The sequence below is a fragment of the Cololabis saira genome, chromosome 9 (genome assembly GCF_033807715.1).
Source record: "Cololabis saira isolate AMF1-May2022 chromosome 9, fColSai1.1, whole genome shotgun sequence".
NCBI lineage: Eukaryota > Metazoa > Chordata > Actinopteri > Beloniformes > Belonidae > Cololabis > Cololabis saira.
In genome coordinates, this window is record NC_084595.1 from 25310090 (window position 1) to 25323622 (window position 13533).

General features: G+C 38.1%; 2 protein-coding genes across 2 annotated transcripts in view; one reads left to right on the forward strand and one right to left on the reverse strand.

Annotated features, from left to right (window-relative positions):
• Positions 1–242: 242 nt before the first annotated feature.
• On the reverse strand, positions 243–4195 carry lysmd3 (LysM, putative peptidoglycan-binding, domain containing 3). The gene is made up of 3 exons (XM_061728942.1): positions 4075–4195; positions 1877–2153; positions 243–1356 (listed from the first exon to the last, which is right to left on the reverse strand). The coding sequence occupies exons 2-3, from the start codon at positions 2141–2143 to the stop codon at positions 655–657; spliced, it is 969 nt and encodes a 322-aa protein (XP_061584926.1). The 5' UTR covers positions 2144–2153; positions 4075–4195; the 3' UTR covers positions 243–654.
• A 1804-nt stretch (positions 4196–5999) lies between these two features.
• The window catches only part of adgrv1 (adhesion G protein-coupled receptor V1), a 112461-nt gene continuing 104927 nt past the window's right edge, over positions 6000–13533 (forward strand). Inside the window, exon 1 of the mRNA XM_061728948.1 lies at positions 6000–6329. The gene's annotated coding sequence lies outside the window, so the exon portion shown is untranslated. The remainder of the gene's footprint in view (positions 6330–13533) is intronic.

Here is a 13533-nt window from a genome sequence, read left to right on the forward strand (position 1 = left end):
TTTCCCTGGCAAACCTTCCACTCAAGCCATAATTATGCAGTTGTTTTTTTAAATGATAGGTTCATGAACTTCGACATGTACAAGTCAGGCCTGCAGAATCTGAGATGTAGCTATTCATTTACTCATTTTATTGCCTTGTAAAGGACCAGATAATTTTTTTATGCCAGGATATGAAAACTTGTAATTGGATTGAACAAAGTAAAACTTAATTTGAAACCAAATAAACCATAAAATACAGTATGTTTTTCCAGTTTATGGCCACTGATCTGTCACTAAATAAATAGGCATCTGTAAATTATTGACAAACATTTGTGAATAGCAACAATATATCACTTAAATTAAACTAACAATAACCTTGCAAAGTACTCTCCAATATAAACAAATAAAAGTCTGTTTAGCAATGAAAACAAATCTGAGACTGCTGGACCCCTCTTTCTCTTAATTACTGAAAGGTATATGAATGGAAAGATTCAAATAATTATGGCAAAAATCTTTAATCCTAGTTTGACCAAAAAAATTACTGTTCCCACTGACTGCAGTCATTTATAAAGTTAAAACTATCTTAAGATAGAAATAACATATTTTGGAGAGGGAAAATCAAAGCCTCCAAATGAAATGTATTCAGTCTGAGTTGGAACACATTTTTAAGCAATATTATGATTCTTTAAGCCCTGCAACTTCACCATCTGGTGCGTTGTCTCCACCAGGCCTCTGTGGATCTCCATCCAATACATCTCCAGGTCCAGGCCCTGCATCATGGTCCTTTACAACAGGAATGTTCACATTTTTACCATTTTGCTGTCCATAATTCATATCATTGTGACCTTGTGTAGGAACACTGTGGTGGCTAACGTCAGTTTTCACGAGAACCTCATAGTACAGCAGATAAAACACAGGTGTGACAATCCCAACAACTAGCATGATGACCACAGCTGTCCACCATCTCATGCCCCAGTCCGCCCCATAATAAGGATCCTTTCTCTGCGCTGGTTTATACTCTGCTTCATCTAAAAGCGGTTGTTGCAGCGTTAATGAGGACACAACCTCATTGAGGCTGCTCCGACATGGTCCTGTTGATTTCACCAGCCGTTCAATGTCCTTGTCCTTCTCCAAGAGAAATCCTTCCACACTATCAGTAGAAGAAGAGGAAGAATCCGTGGAGAACTCAGAAGGGAGCGACTCGATAGGTGAGATCTGGGGCACACGTCTAGCCCCGATAGGGGAGGCAGGTTTGAGTGGACCGGCGTTATGAGTCTCCGTGAGAACGCTGAAACGCCTCACAGGAATCTTAACTGAGCGCAGAGCGAAGAAGTCCTGTTCCGTCAAGAGGTTGTTGGCACGCTTTATTTCAGCCACCTAAGGGGTAAAAAAAAAAAAAAAAAAAGATAAGAAAAAACATTTGAAAGTTTATCAAACAAAAGAAAAAACAATTGTACATAAACTTTGTATTTCAGTTTAAAAGTAGTCTGCAAAGAACATGCGACTTGTCAACTTTTATACACCTCTGGAAATCTCTTACGCAAATTTACTATAGAAATAATCACCATTTACGATATCCAGTCTTAGAAAATACTATTCATCAACACTATTTCTCTGACAAAACATCACAACACATTAAAACTTTGTAAAGAATAGTAAACGTAAAGGTTCTCATTAATTAGGAGATAGGACTTTATGAAGATTAAATTAAATGGTAACGAGAAAGGACTTTGACTTGATGTCCTAAATGAATTAAGGGTCAAATAATGTTTCTGTACAAACCTAGTGTGGTATGTTAGGAGGAGCCAAAGTTAGCATAAAAATACAAATGAAGATTTTAGTTAATGTTTTCAGGAAGAGTAAAGAGAGAGACATGCAAGACAAACAAGAGACATACTGAGCAATGGTACTGCAGGGCGATACTGTTAAGGGTGTCCCCCTCCTGAATATCCCGGGTAAGGTAGATAATATCATCCAGTCTTTCTCTAGAGGTGCTCCTCCGTAGCCTCTCTCTTCCACGTGATCGTAGCTCATAGCTCTCTCCATCCTCCTCTGACAAATCATTCTCTGAGCCATTGTTTCCAAACAGATAGGCATGACCGCCATTAGCAGGCTGCACCAGGGTGGCTGATTGAAATCCATAGTGCTGACTTCTACTGGACATTTTTTCTTCACTGTATAAGGAAAAAAAGTCAGGTGTAAGTTTGAGTTCCAAATCATAAACTTGTACACAATATTCTATGGATTAACAAGAAAAGTTTTTAAATAATAAGGTTGATGGAAAACATTATCTACCGATTCACTGAGTCGGACAAAAGCTGACTCAACAGGGTGTGAAAGTGATCTATCCTAAGATGTGATTTGTTTACGTAACATATTTGTTCAAACTTAAGAAAAGTTTTTGACAGGGATGGACGCTGAACTATGTTGGCTAGTGAAAATGAAAGTGTCACTATTCTCACTATATTTACAAGTGTAGGGCAAACGCTAAGTAGGTGTCTTTGTTAAGATGTATCACTTACAAACAGCACAACTGTAAATGTAATCCCAATTTAAAGCAATGTATCAAATAGTTAAAACACACAACTTAAAGTATTCATATTCAGCAGAATAGTAAAAATAAATAAAATACTGGCCTGGAAGAATTATAAGACAACACAAGATCTGTCTCTCAGAAAACTGACTTGGATAGAAACAAAGTTCACTTCTTGCACTACATTTCAAGCAGCTAAACTAGGATTTTGAGCACAAATTAAAAGCCAACACTCGCTGACACCCTTAGGCAGAAGTGTCAAGTAACGAAGTACAAATACTTCGTTACCTTACTTAAGTAGAAATTTAGGTTATCTTAATTTCACTGGAGTAATTATTTTTCAGACAACTTTTTACTTTTACTCCTTACATTTTCACGCAATTATCTGTACTTTTTACTCCTTACATTTTAAAAACAGCCTCGTTACTCTATTTCATTCCGGCCTTTAAAAAAAAACTATCCAGTTAAATTGCTCCATCCGGATAGAGTGAATTTGGTTGTGGTTGTTTCAGATGTTCTTGTCCAGTTTTGTTCTTACATCCGTTCCCTCAGATTCCTGCAACTAAACTTGGATGTACATTCCAATAAAGCTTAGGGTAAATGATAACATGCCTCTGAAGTTTGACTTTTTGCACCATTACAATACTTATAGGCAACTAGTCATCATATCTCCTGCTCTCTGAAACACATGTTAATGCTCAATAGTACACATATATGGTTCTTTAATATATTTGCATTATACTAAGATGCATTCATTTTCAATGGCTTTTTTCCCCCCTTACATTACTTTTACTTTTATACTTTAGTTAGTTTTGAAACCAGTACTTTTATACTTTTACTTGAGTAAAAAACTTGAGTTGATACTTCAACTTCTACAGGAGTATTTTTAAACTCTAGTATCTATACTTCTACCTGAGTAATGAATGTGAATACTTTGGACACCTCTGCCCTTAGGTGCTAGTGTTTGAAGAGTAAAGGTGCCTTTTATATAACATCTCTACATTATCTATGCCATGGGAAAATTACCAACCTTGATATTTTACCAGCTTTCGTTAACAAGCAGTTTCTTTAATATAGTATAGTAGTACTAAATCTGTCATGAGGAAAGCAACCATCAATTTACAAGTTTAAACCAAAAGCGAAACTTTATTAGAATAACTTTAACCTAATAAGGATACGACTTTTACCTAAGATAGAAATACAATTACTATTCACAAATAATCAACTATTAATCAACTCGTAATCGTCATTATTAGGTATAAGTTGTTCCAAATGTCACTTTATTTAATCAATCTGACGCGAGAGTTTAGTTTGGGAGTTGAGTAATGGAAATGAATGTTAAAGTAGGTACTTACTTACTAAACCGGTGCCTTAAACTAACTGCCAGGGGGCATTAAACTGTCCCTTGACATGGATTAGACACTAGTTATCAAAATAACACTCATCTTATCAGGCTAGGCTAGTGCTAACTAGCGTCCGCATAAAGAATATCCAGCTAACGTCGGTAAGCTTTGTAGTTGTCAAAAGTCTTGTTTTTAACAGCCGTCAACAACTGTATTTACCTGAAAAGGGACGCAGTTTCTGTCAGTTGTCGCCGACACTGTCCATAACTCCGGTATTATGTTCAGCTCACCTTGTGTGTTTGTTACCTGCTCGCTAGCCGCTGCTGCTGCGCCACGTCAACACAATGCGTGCGTCATGACGTCACCGCGCAGCGCTCCAACACACAGAAACTCATAACTCGTTTGTTTTATAATGTATTGTTTGACAATTTGAAATAAAGAATTGTGAAAAAGAAAAGAAACTCATAACTCATTTATTCTACCACTGTGCTCGAGCTTTCCATTTCTGGTCTCAATTTGAACAATAAACAATAGAAGTGTCTAAAATCAAGATAAACATCTCAATTGACTGTAGGAGTGTGATATTTTATTTTGTTCCATGAAGAAAATGACATCACTTTTATTATAAACCGGTTCATTCTGTATGGCAAATTTAACATACACAAATGTAAATACTCCAAAACTCCGCCCCAACTTTAAAGGCGTGTTACTTGAGTTTAAAGAGTACATTAAATCCCTTAAAATAATTGACACCAAACAAAGTATAACATCCACCGATATATACGAGAAGTTTTTTTTTTAAAGATGAATACTGTATTTACATTTTACTTATTTATTTTTTCATATTTTATTTATTCACTCATTTATTTGTCATTCTCCCTACTTCTGTTAATTTCACTGGAATTTTATATTTATTTTTGTTACATATTGGAGCACTTGTCTGATGTTTGTATAACTTCTTCTCAATAAAAGAAAAATAAAAACTTCTCGGTTTTTATCGGACCATAAACTAATTGACACCAAACAAAGTATGACATCCACCGATAAATAAATACAAATATATAGATATAAATATAAATATATAAATAGTGTACAAATATATAGAAATATTCAACTATGTGTATGTATGTATAGGTATGTGTGTGAGTATAATTACAGTATATAATAATAACAATAATAATAATACAGTACAGTGTGTGAATATTTATAAATACGGGTTAAATTATTAGTGGGCAGGATTAAATCAGTTTACACTTCTTCCTACTCCTTTTTTGCACATGTACATTAAGATATCAAGTGTTAAAGGATGAGAGTTCTTTTGTTTTGTTTTCTTAAACTTCTCTTGAAGTGTTGTTTTTTACATGTACAAAATAAAATAAATCAAATCAAATCAAAATCAAATCAAAGATGAATACTGTATTTACATTTTACTTTTTTTCACATTTTATTTATTCACTCGTTTATGTGTCATTCTCCCTACTTCTGTTAATTTCACTGGAATTTTACATTTATTTTTGAGCACTTGTCTGATGTTTGTATATAACTTCTTCTCAATAAAACAAAAAAAAAACTTCTCAGTTTTTATCTCGAGGTGGCGCCAAACGCTAACTTAAATAATCAAGAATGTACAGTTTTAAATCAGGTGGGAAGTAAAGGTTTTACTTTTGTTGTGTATTATTAGGACTTTTTTTACACTATAAATTTTAGAACTAACCGTTTTCTTGATAAAATAAACACAAGTTAGCGATCTACCTATAAGTCGCACCAGCTTTCAAATCATTGAAGTATACAGTTGCCAAGTTTTAAGGTTGATTTATGGTTCCGCGTTACACCAACGCAGAACTTACGGCGTAAGGTACGCGGCGACGCGCACCCTACGCCGTAGGCTACGCCGTACACTACGGCGTAGGCTCTGCGTCGATTTAACGCGGAACCATAAATTAGGCTTAATAATGCTGGTTGTGAGCATTTCCTCGGGCTTTCCCCGCTCGTCTCGCAGGGTGGAGCTGTCCGCGTGGCCAGCGCACGGCTGACCGCGGTGTGCTCATGCTTGAAAGACAAATGGGATTAAAACATCTTGTCTCATTAGGCAGCGACCGAGAGACGAGCCTGAGTCTCCAACAAGCTGCAAGCGAGTACTTGAGTTGAGACAGCGAGTCGTCTTGAGCTCCCACATGGCCACAAGAGCCCAGAGTTGTGAGCAGTAAGGACAGGGACCGAAACAACCGCTCCTTCTTTTCTTATTTCTACCGGCTTCAGTCCCGTTAGATGACAGACGCGCTTCATCCCATATTGTTCTCCGGAATCTAAAAACTAAAACTGGAGGTCGATTCGGTAGCTTTACTTACACAAATGAGACAGTTATCATTTGCAGCTATTTAAGAAGTGGATCCCAGGAGCGTTTACCGATGTTATCCACAGTAATACAGATACTATTGCAAATTATCTTGGACTGAGGTCACGTAAGGTGTCAGGTAAGTTCACGTGATTCATGCTAAACCTTGTTGGTGTTAATGTCTGTCGTTGTGATTATAGACTAATATTAATAATAATGTGTTACGACCAGCAAAACTTTGAGGAGATTAATGAGAAAGACTTATTCTTAGACCTTGGAAGATCATACTGTTTTATAATTATTCTTTTTCCACCCAGCAATTCTGAAAATGATGCCTGTGTTTCCAGCGGTAGATGAACATTTTAGAGAATAAAGATAAACAAATGAGTAGTGGTACTCCTCGTCAATTATGCCAGACGGCTCAAGCAGACGCATTGTTTAAGACTATAAGAAAACGATTAAAAGTGGTTGGCCACTGCTAATTTCTTTTTCCACACTGCCAAAAATACCCCTTGGAGCAGCTAATAAAATTGAAAAGCCTAAATATTGATTCAGCGCAATCAGAGAATGAATGGCCGAGCAGCCTTTTGAGGACGGAGACAAACGCTTCCATGGTTACGTCCAGGATCTCCAGTGTGATTACGGCGCTTTGTGCGGGGTTTCTCTCTCCCACTGAAATAAAACAACTGCCACACATGGAGAGCTGGGGACCCTCTCATAAAAGACTCCGCCGACTAATCTATAGGCTTACTTGGGTCATAAGTAATCTTGGCACACTTTGAGCTGCGCACATGTGCTGCTACTGTTAAATAAACGAGTCTTGCCCCATAGACTCATTGTAAATACCGCTTCTTCCAGTATTTTACACATATGTATAGGCCCCATAAATAACAATAGCTAAATGCTGATCATCTGTCTTGGAGTAACTGAATATGTTCTCCATATCTCTACTTGAGCTGACATGATGTCATCTTGGTGCGTCCCTTGCAAATCTCTTTTGTTGCCTCCTCTGTGGTGCCTCAGAGTTAAATCCTTTCTCTGCTCTGGGGAGGGTGGGAGCTGCTTCTGTATCCATTCATCAGTTACACCTGCTCCTCCTCAGCTCCAGCCTTTTCTAATGTTAACCATTTCTGAAATCTATATTTGTGGAAAGGAGTGGCATTGTTCCGTTTGCATTTTGTCTTTGTTTGGAAAAAAGCTACAAATTTGTTATGAAATTCAGTTTTTTGTCTTCAGCTCTTCTCAATCATACCACAAGCTCACGTGTCACATTGACTTGATTTTTGTAGCTTCAGGGCATCTAAGATACTCACTTACTCAGAGCTCAGATCTTTTGTTTCTCACTGTTTATGTGATTGTCTGGTAGGGGTCACCCCCCATTTGCCTGTGTGAGGGTCTGAATGTGATTCACTGGGCGGAAACTGTTTTAGTGCCTGCCCCTCTCCCCTTCTGTCTCACCCCCTTACGACTGCACAGTACAAAAAGGAGCTGTGCCAATAATGGACTTGTTCATTGTGAAAGGTGCTGAAGTGTCGCACGTTGCAGACAGGAAGAGATTGCTGTTCTGTGAGGATAAGGACGCTTGTATTTTTAGTGTACAACAATAGAGGAAATAGTAGATGAAGGCACATCTCACCAACAGGCTGTTAATCTCTCTGACTGATATGTGCGCCATGGAGTTACTGTTGGAGACAAGAGTTGGAAAGCTGCTCTTTATTTGATCAATAATATACATTTTAAATCCAAACTATGGCTGGTTTGATTCCTTGTCTGTAACTTGTTCAGTATCGTACCTTTTACAACTACGTGTGTTTTATTTATGACATGGGATGAGAAAACCAGTGGACGCTTAACTCATGTTAGCTACAGTCTGGTTCTCATTTCCACACCTCGTGAGTGCTTCTGGGTTCCAATTTCCCTCTCAAAATATCCTTTACTTCTTACACAAGAACAATTCACTGTCCTGTGTTGTTTTGAAGGCTTGAGGTCAAACTTAGACCTAGGATACACATATCTGTTTGGGGTCACCCAATATTCAATTGAGTTGTAATGATTTTGAAATACCAAATCATATTTTAGAATAACTTTTGGGAGCAACACATAGTTGCCTCAGACTTAAATACAATTCTTTGACCCAAACAGATGGTATGGTTCTTGATTTATACTGTCTCACAAATTTTTCATATTAACCAGATTAAAATTTTTGATGAGATTTAGCAATAATGGTATCATTCAATTTACAACCATCTCTGTCTGTATTTTATGGGATTTTTGGTCTGTGTGGGAGAAAATACAGTGATGGGGCAGGCAGCGTAAGGAAAACTTTCAGTTTCAAGATGGCACAATAAAGAGACCGGATTCTAGGGACAAAGAAGAAAATTAAAATGCAGGAAAATGTTAAGTAATACGAGTTGTCTCATTTCTAAGCTAAGAATAGTTTTTTTTTTGAGCCAAGCTAGGAAGTAGCTCATGTTGCATTTGGTACTTTCTGCAGTAGAACAGTGCTAATTTATTCATGTCATCCTATTTGTTTATCTGATCTGGAGTCCTCAGGTCTATGTGGAAAAATGATAAAACTCCATTTCAGATTTTGTAAATTGACAAATTAGAGTCATGAATTACTCCATTAACGTATCCTCTTGGATTTTAATACTTTGTTTTCAAAAATCCTTTGCCAGTTTGTGCATGTGTACAGAAGACAGTATCATGTTTTAGTGGATGTTGTCATTGGAGCAAAGAGGCGGGATGGTGGTGCACTGCCAGCTGTGGCCAACAATCCAGAGGCCTCCTTAGTGCGCCAGACCAACCGCGTATTGTTCCTGGTGAGAGGAGTCCTGTTTGGCGACAGCAGACAGCCGTTGGCCATGACCTCACTGTCAACTTTCATAATCATACATACATACACCCATGCATCTGTGCACACGCACATGCTTATTGTTGCATCGTTTTCTCTTTAGAGCCACCAGGGAGCACAGACAAGCGTAACTGCTGAGCATCTCCATTTGAGAACTGAACTCTGACCTCTTTGATGCTGGAGTCCCATATGGCTCCAGCTCAGTCTCAGTGCCCGTTTCTCGCTACAATGCATGACCAGTTTCTTAACAATAGCAATGCAATGCATAAAAGTGATCAATTAGATATAGTAAAGCACCAATTTAATTTCTGATATTTTTGCAGTATGTACACTGCAACACTGTATTCTGTTGTTCATTTATGCAGGTAAAGTCATACAAATACTTTTTTTTTTAAATCATAGGAAGCGCACAGAGCAACACATCAGAAAGTTAAATAAAATCCAGGAAAAAATGTTCTTATTTCCCTTTTATTTTACATTAGTTTGGCTAGAGTCCGTAGAAATAAGATTTAGTTTCAAGAAATGTTAAAAGATTTATTTTTCTTTTTTTATGTCACTGATTATCAGATAATGGGTTATCCCTAAACTCCACAGCCTTACTTAGCTTATTCTTTACTGATGCCGTCTTTTAAAGATTAATGCGACCATAGAGGTCTCTCTGCTTAACTATAAATCACAATGCAGTCTACTTCCTGTTCTTCTTCAGATAGGTAGTGTTGAGTGGGTCTCACTCCGTTTTATCATTCTGCTTTATTCATCCAAAAACTTTACATTATTTGGTCTCCTCTCATTATTTCCCATCAGCATTATCCTACAAATGAGCTTCTCTTTGTTTGTTTCTTTTTAACTTTCTAGTGTATTTTTCATTTCCATGTTTGCTCTGTCGTTGGTGTGGCAGAAGAACTCATCAAGTAGTTTTTGGTAGTTCACTCAATCATGCCTGAGATTAAAAAAACAAAACAACATTTAGCCCAGATGACCTGTTACCTCACATAAAAATCTAAAGTAAAACCGATGTTCAACCTGCAAACTGATTAACAAAACCCCATATTTTTGCCTGAAACTTGAAAAGGAAAATGTTTAAGTTTAGATAAAAAATCTTGCAGATTTAAGCCCAGGTTCTCTTTTCCCATCTTCCAGGATCTTAATGATTAATAATAAATTGAAGTTATCTGAGTCTGTCTGTATATGTGGCCCTGCGATAGACTGGAGACCTGTCCGGGGTTTACCCTGCCTCTCGCTTGTAATGAGCTGGGATAAGCTCCAAGCAGACCCCCGTGATAAAATGGGGATAGAAAATGGATGGATGGATGAAATTATCTGACAAGAAATCTAAAGGACATTTGTTGTACAAAATTGTTTAATGTGTTAAAAGGACCTCTTCTCTGTAACAGATCTTTCCAGTTTCTGAACATGTTTGTTTTTCAAAGAAAATATGGTTTGGTTAAAACATTTTTTTTCTCTTATTTTGACTGCCAGTTGTCATCTGGTAAAAATTATCTCTGCAAATATTATGGTCTGAGAGGGGCAGTACATCCATTTGCAGCAGAACAAGCCACAACGTTAGAGTGTCTCAGAACTCAAAAGATTTTGTGTCTGAGGAAGATCCTGTGGATCATTACACTGACTACACAAAAAATGAAAACTGGATTACTTTGGAGTCTAATAGATTGTTGGCCAAGATGTATGTGAAAAAAGATTCTCATAAGATTCTCATATTTAGCAATGAGCATTTCCCCTCTCCAGTTTTTCATAAATATTTAAATCTGTTTATTGTACTTTAGGAATTTCCTCCTCCTATTTCCTGCTACCTGGATGTTACTGGTGCAGTGCGGCAGAAACACTGAATGACGGACTTCCCTGCACCTACTGTAGTGTGTGTGGAGTGTGTGTGTTGTGTGTGTCTTTGTTTAGAAGCCAGAGCGGAGAGAAAAGTGGGAGTCTGAAAAGGATAGTTCAGATTCTGTTGTTGGCCAGTATTACAAAAAGTGGGTTTCACTTAAGAGCTGTTGCAATGTTCAAAATGCATGCACAACATAAGAAGGGCCACGAGTGAACAAAAGGCTGCTCCTTATAATTGTGTGCTGGTCAGTGAATAGTGAAGTCCCGCTGCACTTGTGAAAAAACACCCACGTTCTTGGTTGCTTCTATGTTTTGTGAACTCTTGTGAAATGTAATTAGCATTTCATCCAGACCCAACCAGTTACATGCAATGAAGTAATACCCTTTCCAATGTGTCCCTTTGGTCTGTGAGGCTGTGGAGAGCACAACCTTGTTTAATCCGCTCAAAGTGTTTTTCTGTCTTCTTGCATCGCTGTGTGTCGTACAGACTAATCAGTCAGCCAGTGCTCAAACTTGAAAACACTCTAAATTGCTCATGCACTGGTTACTGCTCAATTGAAAGCACTTTCCTTTTTCTTTATCCCTGCCTTCCCACTGTTTCGTAAGAAGAAGAAAGAAAAAAAACTTGTTCTGAGTTGGGGATGTGAGATGCCATTGGCTTAACTTAAGAGCAGCCAACCACGGCCATGTGGACAATACCTCAGGAAAACTCTCTCTCTATCTGTTTCTTTTTTCACACTAAAATGCACACTTGATTGGCAGCCTCTGGGCCTGAAGGAGAAATGCCTGGTTTGAAAAGTATTATGTGACAATAGCTGGAGGGTTGACCTCATGCATTTTTGTTCTTTTGAGAGCTTCTCATTCAACAGTTTTCTATTTAGGTTGCCTTATGTTGAAAGGCATAATTTGGTCTCAGATCAAGACACCGTCCTTCTTATTTAAGAAGGCTGTGCACAAGTGCGCACATGTTCACAACCCTCTTGTCAGTCCAATTCTAACTTTTTTTGTTTTTAAATTCAAAACAATCCAAAACAAGCCCAGTGAGTAATTACTTTTTCTAAGATTTAATTATGTATATTTTAGCTCTAGTCACTTATTAAGTTTCTTAATTTCTTCTCCACAACTTTTTCTCTATGGTGAGTACATTTGCTGTTCTAAAAATAATGGTGGCTGAACTTCATGTGAAGTACAATTATGGGCTACGCTGGGCTGAGAACGGACGGTGGGTGGTTTCTGAGGTAGAGCCTGACACACACTGGGCTGGTGGCATTGCTTTGTGTGGAGAATAGCTCAAGCAAAAACCAGTCCCGTAAACAGAGCAGAGTAGGCTACATGGCTTTGGGTCAAGCATATAGCGTGAGACAAAACCCGAGCTTATATTACTGCAGCCTTTTGTATTTTGCTCATTGGCTTTCAATGGCACAGTGGCATCATTCATAGGTTCTACTCTTGATTCAAATTATTCTCATTCTTCAAGGTGCAGTGTCGGCATCTTTATTGTGGCAACGTGTTTTGACAGAACCATGCTTCTGAAAGCTCAGATTATGCAATTTTCAAGCTTAACCTGGCATCTAAATAACAAATCCAACCACAGGGTACTTCTATTTTCCAATGTTTATGACTCTGAAGGATTGGCTTCACAGTTACCACTTTAATTATAACGTGAAGAATGAAGTGTTATTACTCTATTACTTCTTTCAACAGGCCTTTCTCACTACCACATAGTCTTAAACTCTGTGTATGCTGCTGTATCTGTCGGCATCAGTAATTCTGCTTGTTTGAGTGCTTTGTTTTGAGTTTGAATTTGTTCTGAGGAGACAGATGTTAAAGAAGCACTTTTATAGTCAGTTTAATAACAGAACAGTGTTTTTTCTTTCTTCTTTTTGTGGCAAGACAAACTTCACATCAAGAACAAGAGCTGTAAGATTGCTGAATGAGATCCCCCTGCAAGGCTCCCTGCGTCAAACAACACAGGAGAGCCCTATGTGTCTGTGTGTGTGTAAACGTATGTGCATTTGAGTAGCTGCCAGATATAACCACACACACTTCACCATGGGCGTCTCAGGACCAGGGAAGCCTCAGGGCAGGGATGCCGCATGGGAAAGCCCTATTAAAACTATTTAGACTGTAATCTCACAGACCCTAGTCTTAAAAGCAAGTAAGAGTATTGCCTTCCACTTTTAAGGCTTGACATCCTGGCTATTCTCAGTGAAGTAACACCAAGGAAAAGCAAAATACCTGATGATGGTTCGAGAGGCTGGTGCTTGGCCTTAATATCAGGAAAACTAAGACTGGACAGCTATGTCCTAGTTAAAAGAGATGTATTTCAGTCAGTAAAGCATATTAGCACATATTTGTAATAATGTATACCTGTTATGTCCAACCAGACCTCTAACTGCAGTCAGTGTGTGACACATTTTATGCTGTTAATCTTGTCGTGTCACGCTTACCATCATCCTCTGACTATGAAGTTCTAGGGCTCCAGTAAATAATTGATGAATCATTTACAACACAGAGGCCGCCGTCAGTAGAAACCCTAGAGGTATCAGCGGCAAGCCCTGACCCTAGGAGCAGCCCTGCAACCAGACACCTCTTCACCACCTCTGACAGAGATATCCAGTGCTTAAGTGTGCTGCTGTGTCCACAA